Raw genomic sequence first — 25,459 nt, 5'->3', positions numbered from 1 at the left:
GAGATGGAACTTAGATATATGGTTAAATGAATGAATGAACTCAGATGTCCAGGATTTCTCCAAGCACGAACACAGCCCAAGAAATAAAACACACACTTAAATGGACCCCCATTCTCCCACCCCACTAGCATAACTCTGGTTGTGTTTGGTCAACTGGGTTAGAGGCTCTCAGAGGATCAAAGGCTGGCCACGGGCCAGACAGAAGCTCTCCGCGGGCTGCATCTGGCCCCCAGGCCGGGGTTTAGAGACCCCTGGTCTAGAACAAGGGAAGCTATACCATTCCCTACAAGTGTTTGAGAAGGGTAACTGGTCAAACAGAGCAGAGTTCCCAACTGCACATACCCTCTTACTGACAAGAGGACATACCCTCTTACTTACACATACTGACAAGAGAAGTTGCACATACCCTCTTCCTCCGGCTTTTGCCTGCCATGGCTAAAAAATTATTTCCTCACATTTCATACAAAGAATGAAAATAGACAGCAGTGGGATATTCCACCTCAGAGGGGTTATAATGCACAGTAAATTAGTGCTACAGCTTAAAGAGCGGTAACAAGTATTCAAGCACTTATGAACAGGAGTCACCGGCCTAAATAACTCTCCTCTCTCTAAAAGCACACACAGCGTTGTTAAGATATCAGCACCCAGTAAGAAGTCTTCACAGAGGGGAAGAAGATAAAGCCCATTTTAGAAATCCAAATTACATTCAAAAGAGATGCTTTACTTCTCTCTACATAATAAGTTTTCACCAACAGCTCTTTCTAGAAATAGATTATTTTCCCTTTTTCAATTCAAGCATAAAATTGCAGACTAAATGCCACTTTGGAAAGCATGAACCCAAGACAGGACACCGCTTCTGAAGGGACCCAATTAGCTCAAAATATTAATAATCATCACAGCAAAATTCAAAAGAGGTCAATAGAGGCAAGAGAAAGAAGGTTATTTCTGTTGTAAGATCATCTAATGATAGAAATCACTTGCACTTATTGCCACATTCCAACAGGGAGGACAACACCGAACAGGTCATGCCTTATAAGCTCTCCCAATCAGATCCCTTTCTAATTTTTGACATTACTACCATCAAAGAGACACACTGATGTATCCCTCAATATACAGAGCAGATCAGGTAAGTTAGCTGCTGTTTTCTTTTTTTAATTTATTGTGTCTACTGGCTGTATTTTTTTTTATAAGAAATTGTGAGCTCCCTCAAGCCCTGCTAGCTGAGCAGAAAGGCAGAATAGAAATTGCTTCTTTATAAAATCAACTAGTGATCTATAATGCAATTTTATCTGGCCATTGTTGGCCATTCCACATTCAGCTAAGGAGAGGTAAATGTTTTGCCCATGATAAACATAAGAACATAAAAAGAGCCCCACTGGATCAGGCCAAAGGGGGCACTTCTAGTCCAGCTTACCTAGATCTCACAGTAGCCCACCAGATGCCCCAGGAAGTATACAAGACAACAAGAGACCTACATCCTGGTGCCTACCCTTGCATCAGGCATTCTAAAATCAGGTTTCACATACCTATCATGGCTTGTAACCTGTGATGGACTCTTCCTCCAGAAATTTGTCCAATCTGCATTTAAAAGCATCTAGGCCAGATGCCATCATCACATACTGTGGCAAGGAGTTCCACAGACTAATTACACACTGGGTAAAGAAATGTTTTCTTGTGTGTGGCTTAACTCTCCCTACACTCAATTTTAGTGGATGTCCCTTGGACATTTCACTCATAAAAATGTGAGTTATGGAAACAGTCCGTGTTTTAACGTTGCTTCACTGGCAACATCCCAGTTCACAGCTCAGCCTATCAGTCGCTGGAAGCTAAGCAGGGTCAGGCCTGGTTAGTACTTGGATGGGAGACCGCCTGGGAATACTGGGTGCTGTAGGCTTAGACCATAGTCTTTCCAGACTGAAGGGTGCCAACCAAAAAAATAAGCAGAGATGAGCGATCGGCAGCCGGGGTACTGAAGGTGCACCTGAAGGCTCTTATCTGTGGGGACACAGAAAAGATGCCCTGAACTACAAGAGGTGAGCAGTCATGATGTGCATTTAAATGGAATGAAGCCCCACTGGCACCCTGTCACTCTCACGCACTGATCCGAAGCATGTTTACTCAGAACAAAGTCCAAGCAATTTTAGTGGGGTTTACTTTGTGAGGTTTCGGAGACCAGGGACCAGGAAAACAGGAGCGTCTTGGTGAATAAAATACAGTATATACCAAAGGAGGGGGGAAGGGTAGGAAATGCATTTGCATCCAGGCCACACAAATACTGAGATTCCAGATACAATTATTGCTTCGGTGAAAATGATAGCAAGTTACTTGGTCCAAAAAGCATTACTGCTTCCCTTGGCACTCAACAGGACCAGAGAGACATTCCCAGCTGGATCCACCTCTGCCTACGCACCTTGTATTGTCAATTTCATGCTTCTAAGTCCATTCAGCTTATGGAGATTTTTATGAATGCACTGAAGTCCTCCACTGCTGTGGACGGAAGGAGCACCGGAGCTAAATTAAATCACCGCCACTGCAGGGCTCTTTAGCCGGCTACGGGTTACCCTTAAGAGCCCAATCCTAGGCACGTCTATTCCATTGTGGGAATGGGGCTTACTCCCCGGCAACTCTGGACAGGACTGCAGCCTTCATTACCTTTCCCTTCCTTTGCCAACAGAGGCCTTGAAAGGGGTGGCAGAGATCCCCTCTTGCAGGTGGCCCGGAGGCCCAGCTGCAGGAGCCTGGGAGAGAAAATGGTCACTCTCCTCTGCCACCGGGCTGCAAGGGCAGCAGCAGCACCAAGGCCGGCCGGCCTGGCTGGGAAGCCTCGGAGGGCAGGCAAGCAGGACAGAAGTCGCCTCCCCGCCCAGGGCAAGCCGTGCCCACCCCGGCCCACCAGGGGAAAGGGATCGGAGGCTCAGCGGCCTTCCCTCGGGCTGACACCTGCAGCTGCAGCACCAGCCGCCGCCTCTCCAGGCCGGCCTTGCTGCTGCTGCAGTTGCAGCGAGGAGGGGAAAGGAGGCCGCAGCTCAATGGACCTCCTGGCCGCTTCCAGGCCGACCCTGCGAGCCCCCCCATCTGACAACGCACCCCTTCCCCAGAACAGGGGCCGATGCCCAGCACGCTCCCCCCTCCCTGGGCAGGCTTCCCTTCTCCCAGCCAGGCCACCAAAGCACCGTCTCCTGAGCCCCCCACCCAGGCAGCACCAGCCTGATCCCGCAGCTCTGCGCCCCCCCCAAAGGCCACTCTGCGGCATCCTCTCCCCCTCCTGCAAGCCGATGCCCCACACGGAGGCCCCAGTCGCCCTCGCCCGCTTGCCTGGTCGCCTCCCCGTCCCCGCTCGCTCCGCCTGATGCCATGCACGAGAAGCAGCAGCAGCAGCAGCAGCCGGCCAGTACTCTCCTCCCCTCCACCTCCAGGGGCACCCTTCCTCCCCTCCCTTCAGGGCACCCTTGCGTGGCCAGGCAGTGGCAAACCAGGAAGCAGCCGCTGCAGCACCTCGCTCTCTTCTCTGCCCAGGCTGGTCCCTGCTTCTCCCTCCCAATCCCCTTAAGAGAGCTGCCAGACTTCACCCCCATCCTTCAGGCAGGTGGGCACCCTGCACCCTTCCCTATGCCCACCCCACAAAGTGATGCCCTGCAGTGATTTCAGAGCTAGCAATGCTTGTTACCCAGGACTGAAAAGCTCATCCCTTACTGCAGGCAAGCAATGCCAGCCACTGCCCCTTCCCCTGCCCTAAATGATGCCAGGGTCTGCGTGTATATGTGCTCATTATGCAATTGGCTGCGAGACTGGGAGGCAGAAAGGAGCCCAGGGAAAGCGAGAGGGGGGTCCCCACTCAGAATTTCTGCCATGGGGGAGCAGGAAGAAGAGGAGCAATAGCTAAACTAAGTCACCTTCTCTCTTGGGCAATAGAAATCCTCTGAACTTACGAACATCAGAAGAGCCCTGCCGGATCAGGCCAAGGGCCCATCTAGTTCAGCTTCCTGGATCTCACAGGGGCCCACCAGATGTCTCAGAGGACGCACAAGGTAACAAGAGACCTGCACTCTGGTACCCTCTCTTGCATCTGGCATTCTGAGGTAGCCTGGGTTGTGTATGCCCACTATGGCTGGTATCGTGCAATGGCCTTTTCTGCCAGAAATCTGTCCAATCCCCTTCTAAAGGAATCTCGGCCAGATGCCATCACCACATCCGGTGGCAAGGAGTTCCATAGACTAATAACACGCTGAGCAACAAAATATTTTCTTTAGTCTGTCCTAACTCTCCCAACACTCAATTTTAGTGGCTGTCCCCTGGTTCTGATGTTTCGTGAGAGGGAAAAGAACATCCCTCTATTCACTCCCTGCACAATTTTGTAGGTCCCCCCTCAAGCGCCTTTTTTCTAGACTGAAGAGCCCCAAACACTGCAGCCTTTCCTCATAAGGGGGGTACTTGGTTGGCAACCTTCAGTCTGGAAAGACTATGGTATAAGCCTACAGCACCAGGTATTCCCAAGCTGTCTCCCATCCAAGTATTAACCAGGCCTGACCCTGCTTCGCTTCTGAGATGAGACAAGATCAGGCATCTGCATGGAAGGGGACTAGATACTTCTAGATAACTCTAGATACTAGACAAGGGGGGGGTACTCCAGCCCTGTAATCAGTCATTCCTCCCAGATTTTCTTCCCCTAGTTCCACAGCCCCCAATCTCAGGCACTTGCCCCTAGATGTAGTTTGGCCTTATGGGAGAAGAGGGGCTTAAAAAATGCAATGTATTACCAAGCGCCCCCAACACCCCTCCCCCAACAGCAAGCAATGCCCCACAACTTCACTGAACAGCAGCCACACAACAACTACTTAATAAAAAGCAACACATAGTATTATTCACCATCATCATCATCACCACAGACTTTCCTCCCATGTCCACAGCCCCAAATCTCAGATACTTGCCCATAGATGTATTTTGGCCTTATGAGAGAAAAATGCCTTAAAAATGCAATTAATACTATTAATTAATACTATTACCAGATGCAACAACAATCTCCAAAATGTCAAACACCCCCCCAACAGCAAATGATGCCCCCCAACTTCACCGAACAGCAGACACACAACACCTACTAAACAGAAGCAACACATAGTGTCATGAATCATCATCATCATCACCACCACCACCACTATTATTATTATTATTATTATTATTATTAAGGGGGGGTCCTGAAAGACCTCTGCCCCCTTCCTTCTGAAGAAGCACCAGGCAAGACCCTGCCCCTCCTACAGCTGCCCTCCTAGGTGCGCACTTGCCCACAGACGTACTGGCCTTAGCTCCCTATGGGAGAAGGGCGGCTTAAAAGTGCATTGACAACCCCCAAAATACGTGACGCCCCCCAACTTCATTGACCAGAAGCCACTCAACACCTACTTAATCAATACACAAAACCCTTGAGTATTTTATTAAGTAGCTATTAAGTATTTTGTGTATTGATTCAGTAGGAGTTGCGCACCCAGGAGGGGGAGCGAGCTGCAGGGTCCTGCCTGGCGCCTCTTTAGAAGGAATGGGGGGGGTGCAGGGGTCCTTCAGGACCCCACCCTAATGATGATGACTGACACTGTTATTAAGCAGATGTTGTGTGGTTCTTTCTGCCCAGCATTGCGTAGACACAACAGGGATCAAATGCGCGCAGCTGTGGACTGGGCAGAAAAGGGCCAAGTATTTCATTAAGTATTATATCCAGCAGCTATTAATACTTAATAAAGTGCTTAATGGCCACAACACACCTGCTTAATCAAAGGCAGCAAATGATGGTGTCCTTCATCATCATGATGGGGGTGGGGTCCAGAAGGACCCCTGCCCCCTCCCTCCTAAGGAGGCTACAGGGGGTCTGCCCCCTGGGTGCCCACTGGGGCTGGCCCCTGAGCAGGGAGGCCTGGCAGGGCAGGGCGACCTCAGGACCCCCTCAGGTGTGGGGGGCAGCCCCCCAGGCCAAGGGCACGAGCCTCAGAGCCCCCCTCCCCCCTTGGCACTGTCGGGGGGGGCCCCAGGCAGCCCAGGGCAGTTGGCAGTGGGCCTCAGGTGTGGGGGGGGCCCTAGGCAGCCCCCCAGGCCAGGGGCACGAGCCCCAGAGCTCCCCCTTGGCGCTGTGTCTGGGGGCCCCGGAGACCCCCTCGGCAGCGTGCGGGGGGCCTCAGAGCGCCCCGGGCCCAGGGCGGGCGCCTCCCCCCGGCCCGGGCAGGGCCTCAGAGCCCCCTCGGCGGTGGGGCGGCGCCAGAGCAGACCCACCTGCCCAGGCCCTGCCGGGGGCCTCCGGAGGCGGCTGCGGGCGGCGGGGGCGCGGCGGGGGCCCTGCGGGCGGCGGGCGGCGGGGACGGGGGCTGCGGCGGCGAGGGGGGCGCCGAGGACGGGGGCCGCAGGGACATGGCGGAGCTCTCGCTGCTCGCGGCCGGCGCGCTCCCGGCCCGCTCGCTCGGCGCCCTCAGCCGCGTCGCCGCCTCCTCCTCGGCGGCGGGAGGAGCAGCCCGGCCCAGCCAGGCCTCGCCCGCCTCGCCAGGGGGCCTCTGGGCACGTGCAGAGCGCCGCTCCCCCCCCCGCTCGTTGCACAAGGGGGCCTCTGGGCACGTGCAGGGGGCCCCTCCTTTCCCTCCCCCTCACTCACTGCACAAGGGGGTCTCTGGGCACGTGCAGAGCGCCGCTCCTCCCCCCCGCTCGCTGCACAAGGGGGCCTCTGGGCACGTGCAGAGGGCCCCTCCTTTCCCTCCCCCCCTTACTCACTGCACAAGGGGGCCTCTGGGCACATGCAGAGGGCCCCTCCTTTCCCTCCCCCCCTTACTCACTGCACAAGGGGGCCTCTGGGCACGTGCAGAGCGCCACTCCTCCCCCCCCCCGCTCGCTGCACAAGGGGGCCTCTGGGCACGTGCAGAGGGACCACTCCTCCCCCCCCCACTGCCCAGGGGGGCATCTGACCACATACAGAGGGACCCACTCCTTTCCTTGGGCACCGAGTGCCTCTGAGCACATGCAGAGTGGCTGCCTCCCCCCCTGAACCACACAGCAGCACTGTCTCTGAGCCTCCCCCCACAACTGTGCCTCTGAGCAGGTGAAGAGGGAACAGCTCATTCCACCCCCCCCACCCCCAAGTTGTGCAGTGAGTGCCCCTGACCCCCACCAGAGTAACTGCCTCTTTGCCTCCCCCCACAACAGTGCCTCTGAGCACGTGCAGAGGGAACAGCTCGTTTCCACCCCCCAAGTTGTGCAAAGGGAGTCCCTGAACCCCTGCAGGTCAGTATCACCAACAGGCCAGGACTCTGCAGGGCTTCAGACAGGAATTTTTCTCAGCTCTACCAGCACTTGAGGGTAAAATTTTCTGGGTGAAAAGCAGGGGCTTAACCCCCATTCTTTAAAGACCATACCGCCCTTCAACGCTAGGCACAGGTTGCCAAGTTTTCCATCCACCTCTGTAGCTCTGCCTCATCGTTTGTGGGGTGGGTGCGAGTCATGAAGCTCAGTCAGCTGCTGTTTCAAGGAAGAAGAGCAGGAGGAGGGGAGTGCACCTGCACAGCTGTCTTCTGGAGGGGTGGCAACACCACCTGAAGCCTGCCAGCTCCACCTAGAGCTGGGCTGCATTGAGTAGTAAGGGCGGAGAAGGAAGGCTTCAGGGGAAAGCGTAGTCATCTTCTGGCTGGTTTCATCTGCCCGGATTTTTAAATTCTTAATTCTTCTTTTGGAAGGACAATCACCATTCATGGCAGAGGCAGCATGGCATGCACCAAAGGTGGCAACAGCAGTCCTCTCCCCCCAAGGAATGTACAGTCCAAGAACAATGGTGAAGATTGCCAAAGAAGGGATAGTCATATGAGCAAACGAACGCAGGTACTGGTGCTTAACACTCCCCACTTTTTAAACAACATTACTATAAAGGTGGGCTTCACTGCCCACCTGCCCCCCAACAGATTGAAAGGGGCTCACAAGCTGGACAGAAATGCCACAAACACCAGAAGCAGCAAATACACAACACACCAAAGTGTTCCCCCTTTTACATTTTGAAAAGGGAAAACATTGATGTGGCAATCCAGCCACCACCACATACGCCGCAGGAAATGGTTTGCGAATCACAGCCTTGCCTACTTCCTCTGCGACTCTGAGAACCAAAACAAAAACCCCCAGCCCCAAATGCAAGCCGTTCCAGCGGTATGGGAGGCAGACACACATCCCCACTCAGTAGGTGTCTTCATGATGTGACCTTCCAGGATTTTTCAAATAAAATTATATCACTCTCGAATTACAAATCAACTCAGCTCTGTGATCCCAGGTCCTTGTCTGCTCCTGGTTTGCCTGGTGTTGTCAGCTTCGTCAATTACATCTTTATGAATGAAGCTGCAGTGTGCGCCCACCTGGGCCTTAAAAGTACACAGGACCCCACTGTAGTATTAAACCTGTATATTAGGGAGTCAGCCCAGCTAAACTCAGTGAGATTTCACATGCCTGGATTGAGGCTGCAGCTATTTACCTCCCAGAAAAAGCTTTCTACTGATTAAAAAGTTGTGTTTTGTTAACACAAAATCAGGAGGAGTTATGTTTAAAGGTGATTTGATTTGATCCTTGATAGTGTGACCCATTTCAATCATAAACCATGGTTAGCCAAACCCCCCCCCTCGCTAACCAAGGCAGGCAGAACTTCTACAGGTTGGAAAGCTACTTTTAAAAGCATCTAAGATTACTGCAAGACTATCAGCATGGAAGAACCAGCCATTAAACAAGGGACGCTGCTAAGCAATTAAGCTCTTGATCAGGCTGGCTGGTCAGTGCTTTGAGCAAAATTAGTTTAGTGCTAGGTAGGGTTCTTCCTACACTGTCTTGTTTTGACATTTCTTGTGCATGATGTCACCCTGCCACAAAGAACCTGTATCATTTAAGTCTCAAGGCCTGTGAGGGATGCAACTCAGCGCAACCTGGAAAAGATCCAGAAAGTTCTGTGGCATGTACAATTACCCAAGTGCAAGACTCAAGCCAGCTTACAGCGTTCTTTCAGGTACAGAATTCAGTCAGCATTGCTGTGACATTTAGTCTCTGAGGCAGAAATTCACCATAGTAGTTATAAATATTGGTAAAGCAGTTTAGGGAACTGTTTGGCACACTTCAGGAATACTCAGTTGCACCCCACATACCACTGTTGCCTGCTGCTTGTATCCTGGTGCAGCTTTTATTACTAAAAAGTTTGACATGAGGACATTTTTTCCCCTCTCTTGTAATACAAGTAGGTTTCTATTTATTAAACATTAACAAAAAAAGAAAACACAGTGGTATTATACAAATTATATTTTATGTTCATTAAGGTCCTTTTGTTTCTCTTTGTTGCTGACCATCTCTTTGTGGTGTATGTATGTAGCAAAGCTCTGCAGTTTCAGCCTGCCTCCAGATTTTCGCCATCCATTATTTCAGCCTATGGGGCGATTATGCCATTTTACTTGTTTTTCACTAGCATATCTTAACAGGTCCTGTTTCCTTCTCAAGGACTGTCATTGGTGTGTCCAGGTTTGGTTTTGCCTGGATCAACTTCTGAAAAGGATGCCCTTGTAAGACACAATTGGGCCCACTAGCTTGGGAGCTGGATGAATATCTAAGGTACTCCAGCCACCCTCAGCTCCAGCAGTTGTTTACACCGGCTTCTCCTTGTTCAACGAGGGTGAACAGCTGCTGCAGTTCTGCTGGGAAGTTTCTTTCATGGTATAGAAACAGTGCTGTATGTTTCTCTGCCATCAGCCAGACTACTGTTGGTGACTTTGGCTATTAATTTTTGTTAAAAATGCACAGGAGGAATGCAGAAGGCAGGCCAGAGCAAGGGCTGCTCAGCCCACAAGAAAAACTGTCACAAAGCTGGAATAGCAAGAGACAAACCCAACTGCACAGCACCCACACCCCTTTGCCTGTATCAGATCTTCCAGCAGTTAGTTAATTATAAGCTGCTGTGGGAGCCAGTCTTGGCCAAAGAGCAGGGCATCCACGCACAAAAGTAAAAGACTGAATATTTGCTGTGGTTTGTGGTCCACACCGGGCTCATTTTGTGGGTTTCTAGCCCGTTTTAAACATTGCAAGCCATTTTCACTTCAATGTACAATGCTTATTTCTAATGCGGAGCGTCAAACCAGTCCTCTGGAACCTTCCAAGGGGGACCTCCTTCCATCCATCACTTGTTCCAATAGTTCTGGTCACTGGGAGCCACCGTGCAGGTTGAGAGGTTGGGGTATCAGTTTGCTGACTCCCTCCTCCCCTCCCCCCGCTTCATCCGACCCAGGTTGTGCAGTCTCTGCTCGACAGCTATTCTCCGAACCTCACTCCCTTGCTGATGCCCTCTCTACAAAGGATTGTACAGTTGTTGCACAGGCCTCTTCCATTTCAATGTATTCTTTGTACTGCGCTCTCTTTGGCTGTCATTGTGTGCATGTATTTTTCCCTCCCCACCCCCAAGCACATCACATGGAAAGAGTCTTTATGAATCAGGGGGAAAAATGTTAGGGAGAATCAGTCCAAACAGCAGCAGTATCGCAATACCTTTGGTTAGGACCTGCTAAAACACCACCGTGATCAGAATTTGTAATAGCAAGGATAAGACCATACTGCACACGGCAATCTTCTCATCACAACAGAAACACCCTGTTTGTTATTTCTGGCTCAACAGCCAAGCTGGAAATTTGAATCCTCTTGAATTCAAAAGGCTGTGCACTGCTTTGACTCTGAACATCTTAGAAATTAACTTTTGCCAAGGGGCACTATCCTCATTTCAGTACTGTTGTGTTTCACAGATAGTTATTCAGCTGCTAGTGATTTTACAGGTGCTGGCTTAGTCCTTGGATATTTGGGGAGGGGATACAGGTGCAGACAGTTCTTAAATGTGAACTGCTATTTTTATTTAAATGCTGCTTTTTTATCTAAGGGGGAACCAACTTCTACAATTTAAACAAAAGAATTGTAACCAATACAGTAATATCAATGACCTTTTTTTGTAACTGTTTTGAGCTTTTCTCAGAAAGGAAAACTAGGCAGTTAAAGTGAGATTCGGAAAAAAAGCCACCTCTACAGTGGCTTGTATTTTTTGCCTACTAAGCAGAGCCAAGATAAAGTCCAGGGCAGTGTGGGGAGAGAATGTATAAGCAAAACCAGGACCAGGCTGGGAACCTCCTTGTGTGTGCCTCTGGTCAATTTATTAACATGTACAACTTTATATGGTACTTCTGTAGGTAAAGCTGGCTTTGTAGTTACAAGCAAACTATCAGGTCTATTATACAACTCAATTTCCCCCCATTAGCAGCAGGATTTCTTCATCTTCCTGTTTCCCAAACAGGCCATATGGTCAGAGAGACAGAGATCCAATTCCAGCCAATTTGTATTTTCTGTTCTGTAGTAGTTCTACAGGCTAACTGGATCACCGTCCTCTGGTACACAGAGCTCCAGCTGTCAGAATTCTCACGCTGGGCATGCTACACCTCTCTGGCCATAAGCTTGCCACCGCCCTGCAGCTCCCCCTGCATTGCTACACCCAACATTTAAGAAAAAAACATTGCACACAAAGGACATTGTGCAGACTTTATCCAGTTTAATGTGATCTTGTTGCAGATGTTACAGCAGAGTTCACTTAAAAAGAAAACATACAGATGCTGCCAGCATGAGCCAAATTCCAGCTTACCCTCTAAATAAATAAGATATACAACTCTCCGCTGGGCAAGTACTTGGCAGATTTAACAGCATCCATGCAGCGCACAGGAGTGACGCCTCTCACAACCACAAGCAACTCCCTTGGTCTCTAAAAGGCTTTGGACCATAATCCAAAGCACGATGTGTCAACTTTTCAGAAGAAACGCAAAGCTTCACGGGAAACCGCTTGATCTTGTCGCTAGTGTAGTGCGAGAACAAGCCCTTCAGCTTGAGGCAATGCCTGAGCGCACATCTCATAGTAGTGGCTTGTTAACAGACTCCCTACAAAAAATGCACCTTAGAAACAATTATGCCTGGTGCTCTCCAATTCCTTTTTGCACACTTTCATCGAGGCCTCTGTGGATTAAGTAGTTTGTAACTGCGGCCTGTTCCCTCCCCCCCACAGGCACCTCCTCCCCTCCAATAAAAAGCTTCCCATTGTGTTTGCACTAACACCCCAGGATGGTACAGTCGCTTATTCTGCCCAGAAGACGGATGAGCAGAGGAGACGCAGAGAGACAGGTAGGAGAGGAAATCCAGGAGGGTGCACGGTATCTATCAAGCAACGCCACTAACCGTTGCAAAAATAGGATTTTAAAAAAAGATAACCAAAATAGAGTTGCTATAGGAGAGACCACACTGACCCTTTTGCTTCTGAGAGACTGCAACAAGAGACCCCCCCTCCCCCAAAGTGTTTTAAGGTACATTTCCACCTCGGAGTTTGAACAAACAAAAAGCAGAGTGCTTAGAAAAGTGAGTGTGCTGGCTTCTAGTGAGTTTGGAGTGCTAAGACAATCCTGTCGCATTCAAGGCCCCCCGGGCTTTGTGCAGCCAGTGTGATGACACCTGGGTCAGCAGCCTGCGCTGACTTGCATCCAGCGAGCTGGACAAGCCTGTGCTAAGAGAACAGCAAAAATGCACATTTTCCCTTTTCAAACAAGCAAAAGCCTGAGCTTACTTGCCTGAAGCAAGTGGAAGCCAGAAGAATCCAAGCTAGTCGCATTGTGATTTTTTGCTACAATTTTCACACGGTTCAGCTGCTGACTGAAACAAAAAAAAGAGGAGTTGGATATCACTGACCCCAAGGCCTTGCTCTTGATGTAACCAGCGTCGCACTGACAACTGCCACACAAACTAGGGCATTCTAAATCAAGTCGAGTTCAAGTTGGAAGTCGAAGAGACAGTGTGTGTCTAAAATACATACATTAAGGAGCTGATCCAGTCCCCACCTCCCCCTGGTCTCCCCTCCTTGAGAGCCTGCTTTGGGCAGTCGTTATCTTTCACTCTCGATTGGCTTTTACCTGACAGCCGGCTGAAAGTTCTGTCGTGGGCTAGACTAGATCTTGCAGACAAACACAGAACTGACTCCTGACAGCCCTAATTTCCTTTGTGTCTCCAGTAAACATCACTCTGGATCTGGGCAAGTTGGAGTAGAGAAGCAGAGGGGAGTTAACCCTCTCCCTTCCTCTTGCAGGCTTCCACATGCATATTTAAACCACCAACGGGAAAAAGTATCACAGGAAAGCGTGGAAGTTATGAGGTGGCGAACTGGCATGTAGGGAAAGGAACTGGCAGCCTTTCCTGCTGAATCTCTTCTCCAACCTGCCTTGCCCAAGATAGCCTATGAAGGGGAGAGGAGGACTGACAGGGTTTGGTTACATGTGTTTACATGTAATGCAGAACAACCCCCACCCCCACCCCAGCAGAACTGGCCTGATGGGGGCAGGAAGCAACAAATTCTCTAGGCATGGCTGCTGCTCCAACCACAGCACAGAGTTGGGCATTTTGACTAAAGCCAGACAGCTAGCATACTAAATCTGTATTTTCAGAGAAAGCTACCAACACAACAAACCTTATGGGATGCCTGTAGAGCAGGGAGCTCTGCTGCAAATGGCTGTGTTGCTTCTTGGCTTTTGAGATGCCTGCAAGTTTCACAGAAAAAGCCCTTTCCAAACATCTGTCTCACTTTCCTGTTAGCCCCAGCACATCCAGCTAATGTTCTTCAGCAACTCATGCCTCAGATCTACTGTGTCTGTCCTATGGGCATGTTTCACAGCCTTGGAACACGCCTAGAGCAAAGGACTTGCCACCAATCTAAGGGAGATGCAGATTTTACACCTACTGATGGTGCTAAGAGCTCAAACGCAGCCAGCTAGTGGTGCCCCAGCCGTAAAACTGTCTGGCCACACTTCTCTTTTGCATGAGGCTTTCTGTAACACTAACGAGCATTGTCGAAGACACATCCAAGCTGGGCACTGCCTTCACTATGGGCTTGCAATAGCCACGCATATATTCGGTCATGGCTGCATCTGTTTGGCCCCGTTTTTCCATCTCCCAAAACACGACTACCAGAAGGAGTCTGCCTGTGCTCACTTTGAACCAAGTGCTTTGAGATGGTTAAGGACAACCTGGGCTTTCGTTTCTACCCCCGGCTTATGACAGGAGACACATGCTGCAGCGTCCCTTCCCGCTCCCCCTTAAATAAATCTAAGGCTTCATCATCATTTTGGTTTTTTGCTCTTTCAAAAGAGGATTTCAAGCAAACATCTAAAACCAAGCACAGTGTTCTCGGGAATGCAGCAGAAAGGGGAGATTAAATAAGGTTAGACAGCCAGAGCGGAGTCACTACATACTGCCTAAGAGTAGCTAGCTAGTGCAGAGAAAGAATCTTAAGGGCTGCTGTTTGCCGACAGCCAGTGCACTGGGGGAGGAAAGGCTCTGGAGACGGATCATTGATCCTTCGCAGACTCTTGTGCCCATTTCGCCTCACAGGCAACACTCATTCTGCCTCTGGCCACCCCTGTGCTACCACTTCCGATAAGATTGATCCCATCCACCTGGTTCCTCACTTGCCCCTCTTGCCCCTCCCCTTCCGGGAAGACTTCCCTGTAACCCCTGATGAGCCCGCTGACGCCATGGGAATATTGATCTGTCCCTCCTGGATCTCCTGCCTGGTCTCGGCAGGGAGGTGGTTGATCTTCTGCTGCGTCTCCAGGTAGAACATGACATCGCGCAGCTGCTCCTGGATTTCTGAGATCTGCATGTCCTTCTGTTCACATGTCTCCTTCAGCAATTTCTCTTCGTCCTTCAGCTTGTTCTGGAGTACGATCTGGTTGGCTCGCAAACACTTGTTCATTTCCTGCTCCTCCTTCAGCTCTGTTGTCAGCTTGGACACCTTCGTGTTTAGCTGGCCACATCTGGAAGACCAAGAGACCATCAGGAGAAAGTTCATTCCATCTTAGATGTGTAGACCTGTCTGTCTCCTTTCAAGGATGCCCTTCTCCCTCTTCATAACTAATGGAAGCCAGAATTATGCAAATGGCAAACATTTCAGGAGGGAAGTTGTACACATTTGCGTGATTTTAAACAGGATGCAGCTTTCCTTGGCACTGGAATTTGAACCGAACAGGATGCAGAATTTCAATTAGTATGACACAGCAGGCACATAGTCCTGCCACTGAAGGTAAAAAACAGGTAAGTGGAGAGAACACATTCTGCACCTTTTGTTTGATGAACCAAAAGGTGACCCAGTTGGTGATCCCAGGTGAGAACGCTTGCATCAAATTCCACTCTCATTCACCCAAATTCCTCCTCAGTGGGAGAGGCTAGACAGCAAAGCCCCCATCAACCCAGCTGGGATCCACTCCCACTTGACCCCAAGATCTGTCCCTTCCCTTTTGTCTCTCTTACATTGCAAGCCATTATTCTAGACTGCGAGGATGTTGTCAGAAAGGTGATGTATGGAACCCAGTGAACACATATATTGGTAGGTGACTGCCTTTAGAAGGAGCCATGAGAACATACATACTTTCTCTCAATGGACTGCTTTTCCTTGAGCAAGTCATTCATTCTGTGTTCAAGGGAGTCGCATTTCTCAATTGTTTCCTTGAATTTACTCTTCATGTTGTTAATCTGTTTAGAAGAAAGCAGAAGCTTCAGGCAAGTCAAAGTCCAAATGTGGGTTCTCATTATAAAAGTCTTTCTGGAGTCACTCCTGCACTTTGACCACCCCCTGGAGATTGGAAACTACTGCTCATGATTCAAAAAAAATGTGCACAGGATGGGGGTGGGGGGCTGCTACAGTAAGCCATGGGTATCACATGACCCTATTCTATTGAGCTACATTTTCAGTGACACACAAAGCAAACACATCACCTTAACAGGCCTTGGCTTCCTCCTCCAGAAGGAGCAGGGCTTATGCAAGCAACTTTGCTTCCTCCCCAGAAGGGTCTGGCCCTGGGTATCCAATGGGAAGCAGGAGTGTCTCTTGCCCATTTCCACACAGCTCAGAGAGCTTAAAGTGGGGGGGGGGGGATCACACACTGGCAGGAAAGGGCAATTAAAACCATCAATGGGATTGAACACAGGCAGCTGCCTTCTCCTCTGAAGCCTCCTTGCTCAAGACTGGCAGCTGTTCCCCAGGGCTTGAAGCAGAGAAGGGCCTTTGCCAGGCAGGTCTGAAACGCTGCTGGGGACCGTCTGCAAAGAAAGCAGGTGTCCTAGGAGGAAAGGCTCTGTGTGTGTGCTTTACTTCATAAAAACAGAACAGTACGAAAGAGATATATGGGATTTTCACTCAAACACCACTGAAGAAATCATGCACATTTCTGCCCACCCAATAAATCTGCACCCAGGTAACGAAACTGTTTTGTGTTTAGTTTTGGAGAGAGGCCTGCGTCTGTCCATCCCCAGGTACTCTGAAGAGAGGCTTTCCTCCTCTTCCTCTTTCAACCTGCCACCCCATCCTTCAAACAGACATAACATTCTTGACCCTGCTCACCTCTTCAGCTGTATCCTTCTCTATCCGGACTATCTTGTTCTCCCAGTAGATGCGCTGGGATTCCAGCTGACTGGTTAGTAGGTATGAATACTGCACCCGGCATGGAGAAAAGAAACAGAACAAAGTAGTCGTTATTTGATTTTTCTCTGTAAACCGCTTTGTAAACTTTTAGTTGAAAAGTGGTATATAAATACTGTTCAGCAGATCAGCCCGAAGTCACTCATGACCTGCTTACTAGGGAACAGGGAGTCTAGAAGCCTGGTCAGTTCAAATCCTCTCAGCTCATTCATTGGGATCAATGCCCAATTATTGCCCCCCCACACACAGCCCACTTCAGGTTGGGCAAGAATTATCCCTGAATAAAAGACTAAGATCATCAGAAGCAGTCAGAGCAGTCAAGAGACTTGGGCAAGCAGCGGCCATACCTCTAGCTGCAAGGCATCAATCTTCTCCTCCTGACACATGTCCCCCTCGCACTCGTACTGAACCAGCTTCCCATCCGTCTTGCTGGCCACAAGTCGGTGGACGTAATTATCTAGGGAAGAACACAAGCTGCAGACTGCCCTGTGCAAGTGCTGTTTGGACAGAGAAGCGCACTCAGCGTTCAGAGGCAGGCAGAGCAAAAAGGGCTCCACCAAGATATGGGGGGGGGAACCAGCATGACTATCCTCCCCCAGGAGGGGCGGTTGGTTCTTGTCAGCCTGGCCCAACACGTGGCACCAGGACTGGGAGGATGAAAACTGCAGAAGTGAGGAGAAGGACCAGGGCCTGTAGCAAAGAGGTGGGACACTCGCTTTGTATACAGAGGATCCCAGGTTCAGTCGCTGGCAGCATTTTCAGGGAGGGCAGAGGAATTCCTCTTTCAGCCTTGGAAAATCTCTGCAATCAGTGCCCACAATACTGAGTGAGATGAACCAACCTTGACCGAATGAAGACAAGACAGCCAAAACAAGGGCCGCTGACTCTGGTGCTGTTTTAAAGCACTGGAACTCTAAAGATCATTAGTCCAAAAGGCAGACTGCAAATCTTTAATAAAAAACCACTCATACTGCTGAGCCCCTGGGAGGCGTACACAGCCAACCAGCCCCACTCCTCCTCTCACAGGAGAGAACCAGATCCTGTACTCGCCGCCCTGCCCTCATGGGACAATTACACAAGCAGCAGTGAGAGAAAACTGTGAGTGCCACAGTGCTGCTCAGTTGTGTTTCCTTGTGTGGATGAGTTGCTCCATCTTCCTGGTCAACACTACTGTGGTCAGCCCGGTTCAGCAACATACACCCACTGCTTAGGTTAGCCGTAGGGTGTTGAAGATATCCCAAGGACAGGAAATAACACAAGTTCAAAAGCACATTAATAGGAGACTATCTTTTAGTCAGATCTCTTAGCAGCTACTAGACACACGGATGCAAGCTCTGGGGCCAAGCTCTGCTAGAACTAACTGCGGCTCTTCTGCAAGCAGCACAAGGAAAATATAATACCTCCAGCATAGTCCCACACTCTGTGATTGGTCAGCTGCATGGCGTAGGTGTGCTGGGTCTCCTCAAAGTGCTTGTAGGCGTGCCGGCTCACGTAACGCCCACATCCAATGTGCCCGCATATGAGACATATCCAAAGGTTCTGTGCAACAGAAGGGTGGGAAGGAGAGACACTTTGACGACAGAGCAGGCAAGAAAAGAGATGGTGCAGTTTATGGGCACAAGGGTATTCTCAACTGCACTGAGAAGGTGGAACTCCCTGCCACTGGAGATCGGTCACCACTGCTGGTGTCCTGTGCCATTTAAAGACCATTCTGTTTAGGCACACATCTGGTGTGCCTTCTGCCCAATTTTCATTGCACTCCTCTGGTTGGTTTAATGTTTTGATATTGTGGTTTTGTATTGATTTTAAAGCACTGGAGACCTCATCCAGTTCTCTTTTTGGAAAACAAGTACATGCTAATAGTTTCAGGAGAGGCATGCACAATGAGGAAAGGCCACGGCTGAGCCCTCATTTGCAAGCAGAAGGGCCCCAGGTTCAATCCCTGGCCGCATCTTCCAATATGGTTGGGAAAAACTCTCTTCTCTCAGACACCCTGGAGAATCTGGTGCCGGCCTGCACTGACAATATAGACGTCTACAGAGGTCTAACCCTGCAGAAGGCAGATTTCTGTGAATAGTAGGTAGTGGCAAGCTGGGAACAGTGGGAGGGGAGCAGGCCCCACAGGGATAACATTCACACCAAGTTTAGGAATATTGACTCCCCTTGAAAAGAAGAGTGAATATCCCAGTCCTTCCTTACTCCTGCTCTTCCCTCAGTGAGACCACCAAACGGTTCAGGGTTTGTTAAGTTGGAGAAAATGATTTGGAGATGGGAATCTCTTGGCAGGGAGGGGATACAAGGCTAGCAACCGCAGCCACATCATCACGCTAAGGTGCCTTCATCCCACTCACTTCTTGGACGCCACACTCAAAGCATTTGTTCTCCTCAACGGGCTCCGGCGTCTGGCAGTACCTGCACACGGGACACCTGAAGAGTCCAGAAGAGCAAAAGCAGCTGTCACAATCCAGGCCAAGAACATAACCAAGTTGGCCAACAGGAATGCCAAAAAATGGCTAAATGTTAGGCCGAGCGTGGGCACTGCAACCCATCCTGCTCACGTCTCGTATCCTTTTTACTTGGCCTGCAGACTCTTCTTGCAAGACCTGCTTTCATCGCTAAAAGCATCTGGGCCAAGGGCAAAAATCCACACTGGAGAGGCAAACCACTGTAAGGTTTTGCCAAATTCAAACATCTTCCCATCACGGACAAGTATTCACACAAGAAAACAAACTGCCAAGCAACAGGCTCTCAAAAACTACTGCCCTCAATTGATCATGTGAAACAACCCAATACTGATAGCTGGGGGGGCACCTGTCAAACTGTACCAGAGGGAATGGGATGATCATGAAGTTGCCTGAGTGAAAGGCGACCCCCACAACGTTCCTGCCAAGGACGGAGGGAAAAGCAACACTCTTACGTGGTGTCCTCCCAGCGCTGCAGGCACTGGCTGTGGAAACTATGGTTGCAGAGCGTGGTGAGGATCCCATTGACTGACTCGTCCATCCTCTCCAGGCAGACGGTGCACTTCGGAAGCTCTGTCAAGTCCATCACAGGAAGGCTGGCTCCCTTTGCAAGAAGAAGGGCAAGCACTTAGTCACCCACACAATCCTAAACAACACAAGCAACCCACTGTACATTGACACTTGCAATATGCTCCACCATCCTTTGTTGCAGCACCTGATTGCTGATTCAAGAGTTGAACAAAAACAATGCCCTGATTCCTGGTAACACCACAGGATGCAGAGGAGACCTAAGGAGTCATCAGTCCAAGGCAATCCAAAGGGTTCAAAACAGAACAAAGAATGAACCAAAGTACCTGCCTGAAATATCTGGCTTAACTGGTCATGTCTAGACCTCCTGAAAAGAAACAGGTGACTGCAAGTTCAGGTTTGAAGACACATTTTAAGTCCTGCGGAAACATACTCTACGAGACGAAGGCGAGAGTGCTTGGCTCCCCAAAGGAGAGCCTGCAGAACTTACATCTTCTGACTTGAAGACTTCTGCCCGCTCCACATAGACTAGCTGGCAAACGTCCTCTTCAATGGAGTTGAACTGCCGGCCATTGCACATCATGTAGAAACTATCTGCATCTGCCTACAGGCAAGCCAAAGAAAAAAGATGGACCAGTTGTGATTAAGCACAGCCTCCCACTATGAAAAACCTTCCTTTCCATGGACAGATTGGAGGGCACCCAGAGTCATGAATCACTGGAGGGCAGCAAGTAGGGAGAAGACAAATAAAGAACACACTTTTTCTAGGCCAGTGGCTCTCTCTAAGACCACAAAGCAAGTACAGTCCTGCTGAAACAAGCCAAAGTCTCATCTAGTATCCAGTTTCTCAGTGGCCAATCAGATGCTTTTGAGAAGCCCACACACAGGAGAGGAAGTAATCCCCCTCTCCTGCCATCGCTGCCCTGCAAATGCTGACCAGAGTGGCTTCTGAACCCAGAAAGAGCATTCAGTCACCATTATGGGTAGACTTGCTCTCCAGGAGTTTGCTCGTCTTTAAAGCCCTGAAGTGTTAAATGGTGTGCCAAATTTCTAAGCCCCTGAATCAAATGTGTGCTTGCAGCATCTACAAGTCAAATCCTGGTTTCACTCGCGCACGGCCCACTGTGGTTTCCTATAAGAATCAGCTTTTATTTAAGTAGACTTTCAGGACCACTGCCTCCCTCACCATGCAAGCTCCCCACTCTCCCAGCCTCTCTCAGTGATGCTTCAAGTCAATAAGCAAACTAAATCATAAACAGGCAATGGGAAACTGTGTGTGCTGCATCCAGTAATTGCAATTAAGGGCCATTTGGAGCAGGAAGTCAGACAGTTTCAATCAGCCATTGATACCAAACCATGAACGTCTCTCGGGAAGAAGAGTTGGCAAAAAAAGGAAACGCTTTCCGAGAAGAGCTATGGTTTTTCTCTCCCAAGGGGTTCAGGGGGCCACACACATTTCTGCCTCTACACGCCACTTTATAGTCTCAGCAACTCTGTTGAGTAGGATAGGCAAGAGGATGGTACATGAGAACTACCCAAGGTTATTCAGTAAACTCCATGGGTAACCAGGGATGAACTCTGATCTCCCTAGTCTACGATCAAGACCCTAGTGGGGGTGGAGTGGGGAGAGATCAGTCCAAGATCTACCAGAAGACCTCAATTTGTTATAGAGTAGCAAGAGCTTCTGTCTCCCAGTGGCTTAACAGCAACAAAAAGAGTTCCCACCCACCCCAACCCCAGATTAGGCTGCTTGGAGGACAGGGAGGGGAAAGAGACATGCAAATTTTCACTGAGAGCAAGGTGGGTTCATATCTGGTACTGAACACAAAGCCCAGGGCTGATGTACCCCAAACCAAAGTGTATGTCTTCTTCCCTGAGCTACTATTTGGCTCCAGTTAGCGAATCCTGGGTTCCAGTCACACACAGAGAAGATCCCACAACCCTGAATCTCCCACCCCTACTCTAGCTAATAGCCCATTCACAACAAGCTCCCAAAAAGAACCCACAGATGGCACAATCCGTTAAGTGCTTAAGCCAACGCATTCCCACATGAGCTACCATGACCACACAGACCTCGAAGGAGTTATTTTGGCCTCACAATTTCCGGATCAGTTCCAGGAACACTAATATTGGCAGTTTCCCTGCTGGATGTGCCCCTGCCATTCTACAGTTAATACTCAGCATTCAAAGTACTGTTTTCCCTAAACTGCATGGAGGGACACACAGCAGGGATGATGGTGGAGTCACACAACTACTTCAGTTCTCCTGGGCAGAAGAAACATCTGGCTAGAGTGCTCTTTTCAGAGGTCTAAAAGAACATACTAAGCAAAGCCAAGCATTTAGCCGATCGCCTCTGCTGTCACTTAGCTTTACCTGTGAGCTAAACTTGATCAGCGCCATATACTGGTTCGGGGTAGAGTCTCGGATGATTTTCATGTGTTCAATAACTTCATAAAAAGAAGCCACAAACTTCATAAGGTCGTGACTTGTCATCGTGGCAGGGACCGTAAGGATGCACAACATGGCGCTGCGCCGAACATCTTCTTTTAACGAGGTCATCTTGCTGTGCAAAATTAATCGGACAAATATTAATAGTGTCATTTGTACATATAGCGCTTCACAGAGTTAACAGCTGTGAAAAAACTAACCACCTTAAAGTAATCAGCTACGTCTCTCTAATGTTTATAACACAGGGCTGGGTCACCAAGGCAATTTAGTAAGATTATGGCAGCATCTAGACTAGAGCTATGTAACAATTCATAAACACACGTGTTGACGGCCTCTGTCCGACAGCATTATGGACGCAATCTCATACGCGTTTCTATGCAAGTTAGTATCAGCCGTTCAGTGGGAATTGCTTCCAAGCAAATCTACACAGAATCAGGCTGCACACAGCACTGACTCAAGTACAGGCCATGCTCCAACTCTACCTGTAATTCTTTGATGCTTGAGCATCAAGGGAATTTTTCAGTCATCTGTGGAATCAAGATACTTCTACCAAGCATTTATAAATTGTACACATCAGTGCAACACGTATCCTTCCAGTGAAAAATTAAATGGCACAATTTTACACAATGAAGCCCACTGAAAAAAATTATTAAATTATTGCTTCTCAACTTCTGTTGTACAGGTCACAAACCACAATCCCCTGCAACAAAAACAGGGTTGCGTAACAGATGCACAAAAGCTAAGCTGGTAAGATAACTGACAGTTCCCTGAAGGCAGAATACTTGAAAGTCACACACTCTAAGGAACTCAAAACAAGTGTTTACTATCAAATATCACAGATGTTGAATGAGGTCATTAGTGAACAGCTAAACCTGGGGCATAACCACACCTCAAACAGGTAAGATTAAAAGTATCCCTCTGTGGAAATCCTGATTTCCAACTAAATACCCTCCAAGGGAAAAGGGAGGCAGGAGATTTCACAATAACTGCCCAAGCTGACTCTGCTTCCTGAAGGTATTCAAGAGGAAAAGGTTTTCCTTACTTTGTCTTGTAGAGGTGCATGATTCCATGAACTATTTCCACAGACGGGTTTCCACTGAAAAAAGAAATCTGGTCCGGAAGTTGCTTTGAGGGGGAATCAGGTACTGTCCCCAGACCCCCATTTTGGCTATCGTGTTTGCTTCGGTCCTCAGGCAAGGAAGCCTCAGAAGCTTTGCAGTCTTCCATTGCCGCTTTCACCTCATCTTTTTAAGAATAGAAAAATAAAGCTGGTTAGAATCTACCTGCAATGTACCCCTTGGGAAAGTATGAAGGAACATTCCAGCAAAGCCACTGGAAACCATCTGAGAAGTTTACTTCTCTTGTGAACAGTCTGGCATTAGGGAACTACCTGCATTGGGGTTAATAGTCTCAATGATCATATCTGTCATCTCCCTGCGACCAATATGTTGGTGAATGATGGCTGCTCTCTCCACAGGTGCCTTCCCTTCCAAGATGGCCGTGGCAGTTGCTAGCGATTTCTCCTGGACTTCTTCATCAGACATTTCAGTGGCTAAGCGGAAACAGCGAGTCATGTTGTTATAATAGCTACCCACAAGCCGACGCACAGCTACTCTAGTCAAACAAGACCAACAGAAATGTTAGCCATTAATGCTATTAATTTATGAAGCTTCTTGAGCATTTCCTTCCACCTGTCACTCCACATACTTGTCATTTGAACAACACCTCCCTGATGACCTACTTCAGCCAAACTAATTGTCATTTTGTTTCCAAACAAACAGATGCTCCCTGGTTTATTACCACAACACTGTTTTCCTTCTCCAGCGACTGTAACACAGTTACCAAGGTTCTCTCTGCTGGGATAACAACACAGCAGGAATTAAGCTATCAATTTAGCGGTCATGGTCTTTTTAGGACACATTTTGCCCTATTTCTGGTGGTGGTATTATTATTAACAGTATTTATATACTGCTTTTCAACAAAAGTTCATGAAGTGGTTTACAGTATGCACCCCCATCTTTTTTTAACCACCCTACAAAGTTGTTAATGTTGCCATATGCACTTACACCACATCATATGACAATCAGAAGATTGAATTTTAATCAGAGAAAACCAATCACACACACCTAGTATTACAGAATAGCTGCAGCACCTCAAAACCATTCAGCAACATTTACTACCTAAACCAGGGAGGTCAAACTTTGACTGCTAAGGGGGCTGCAGTACCACAGCACCCCCCCTCTCCCTGTGCACAACCACCACCACCACCACCAATTACTTCTGGGTTCTAAGCTGAGCAACAGGAGAAGCAGGCAGAGAAGAAGGCAGTGGGTACAGCAGGGGCTTTTCAATCTCTCAGCCGGCTGTTCTGGCTTCTCAGTCTGAGCCAAGTTGGAGAAACATGGAATTCAGAGGAAACCAGGATTCAGATGGCTGTGAAAACTTTGGGGGGAAGGTTGTGATTTTGTTGGGGATGAAACAAAACCCTCCCTGCAAAGAAGGGCTGGGAAAGACCCTGCTGTGCCTGAAACCATAAGACCTGCCGATGCTGCGGCTGGACGTAGACCAGGAAGATCCAGGTTCAAATCCCTGCTCAGCCACAAAGCTTTCTGGGTGGCCTTCAGCCAGGCCTTGCCTAACACACAAGGTTGTTGCGGAGGGAGGAAATAACTAAGAACTAAGGGAGGAAGGAGGGAAGGAACTAAGTACACCCCCTGAGCTCCCCCTGCCCCCTTGCAGGATTGTTGTGAGGACCCAAGAAGGGGAGGACCCCTGGATGCCACCTGGACTCCTTGGAGGAAGGGTGAGCAAGTGGGGCCTGAAGGCAGCCCTCAGCCTTACCTCCTCCACCCCTCGCCCACCAGGGTGAGTCAGCCTGGCCTCCCTCGCAGGGCTGCTGTGAGAACCCCTGGAGGGCCCACCTCACAGGGCTGTTGTGAGGACCCATAGAAAGGGAGATGGGCCTGTGGGCAGCCCCAGGCCCTGCCTCCCCACTCACCAGGGTGAGTCAGCCTGGCAGGGCTGCTGTGAGGACCCCTGGAGGGGAGAGCAAGAGGGGCCTGCGGGCAGCCCCAGCCTCCCCCCACACCTCGCCCGGCCCAGCCCACCTCGCAGGGCTGTTGTGAGGCCCCCTGGAGAGAGAGGGGGCCTGCGGGCAGCCCCAGCCCGAGCCCGAGCCCCACCCCCCCGGCCACGTACCAGCGGCGCTGAAGGGGAAGCCACCCAGCACAGGCGACGCCTCGTCCAGCTCCAGGCGAAGCACCACGAGCGACACACTCATAGGGCCCGCCCTGGAGGCTCCCGAGCCGGCGGGGCCCGAGCTGCGGCAGGAGGCGGAGCAGCCACGACCGGCCTCTCGACGCCGCCTCGGATTATGAGCCACTTCCGCCTCGCTGCCCTCCGACCCTTGACCTCACGCACGGGGCACGGCGGAAGCGGGCCGCGCCTGCGCATGCTTTGCGCGCGGGGTGGGTGGGACAGAGGCATCCTCTCGCTTGAAGTC

At 49.8% G+C, this 25,459-nt stretch overlaps 2 protein-coding genes across 9 annotated transcripts in view; both read right to left on the bottom strand.

Annotated features, from left to right (window-relative positions):
* ATXN2 (ataxin 2) overlaps positions 1 to 6,330 on the bottom strand; it is a 50,631-nt gene extending 44,301 nt beyond the window's left edge. For 5 of the 7 annotated variants that reach the window (XM_066610004.1, XM_066610009.1, XM_066610007.1 and 2 more), the window contains exon 1: positions 6,256 to 6,330. Coding sequence is in view for 1 of the 7 variants with exons in the window: in XM_066610011.1 (XP_066466108.1) it covers positions 3,316 to 3,356 (41 nt within the window). In the remaining 6 variants the exon portion in view is untranslated. Of the gene's footprint in view, positions 1 to 3,315; positions 3,388 to 6,255 lie in introns of those variants that run through there. The other 2 variants (XM_066610006.1, XM_066610011.1) reach the window with 2 other exon arrangements.
* A 5,211-nt stretch (positions 6,331 to 11,541) lies between these two features.
* BRAP (BRCA1 associated protein) lies at positions 11,542 to 25,321 on the bottom strand. 2 transcript variants are annotated; one of them, XM_066609854.1, is made up of 12 exons: positions 25,156 to 25,321; positions 23,348 to 23,509; positions 23,000 to 23,201; positions 21,883 to 22,072; positions 20,000 to 20,113; positions 19,437 to 19,585; positions 18,871 to 18,946; positions 17,920 to 18,058; positions 16,867 to 16,976; positions 16,442 to 16,531; positions 15,470 to 15,573; positions 11,542 to 14,858 (listed from the first exon to the last, which is right to left on the bottom strand). In XM_066609854.1, exons 1-12 carry the CDS (start codon positions 25,235 to 25,237, stop codon positions 14,507 to 14,509), a joined length of 1,770 nt encoding a protein of 589 aa, XP_066465951.1. In that variant the 5' UTR covers positions 25,238 to 25,321; the 3' UTR covers positions 11,542 to 14,506. The 2 variants fall into 2 exon arrangements, with proteins under 2 accessions (XP_066465951.1, XP_066465950.1); XM_066609853.1 differs by lacking the exon at positions 25,156 to 25,321 and having other exon boundaries at positions 23,348 to 23,504.
* Positions 25,322 to 25,459: the final 138 nt, after the last annotated feature.

The sequence above is a fragment of the Tiliqua scincoides genome, chromosome 14 (assembly GCF_035046505.1).
Source record: "Tiliqua scincoides isolate rTilSci1 chromosome 14, rTilSci1.hap2, whole genome shotgun sequence".
NCBI classification, from domain to species: domain Eukaryota; kingdom Metazoa; phylum Chordata; class Lepidosauria; order Squamata; family Scincidae; genus Tiliqua; species Tiliqua scincoides.
This window is presented reverse-complemented; position numbering and strand designations above follow the sequence as displayed.

Bases quoted from the DNA above. Each gene is read 5' to 3' on its own strand.
- BRAP (XM_066609854.1), bottom strand. From the start codon at position 25,237: ATGAGTGTGTCGCTCGTGGTGCTTCGCCTGGAGCTGGACGAGGCGTCG. The intron at 19,586-19,999 runs GTAAGTTCTGCA...CTTCTTGCAAAG, and splicing joins AAGTCTTCAAGTCAGAAGAT to GGAGCCAGCCTTCCTGTGAT. The intron at 18,947-19,436 runs GTAAGAGTGTTG...TGGACTCTTCAG, and splicing joins CAGCGCTGGGAGGACACCAC to GTGTCCCGTGTGCAGGTACT.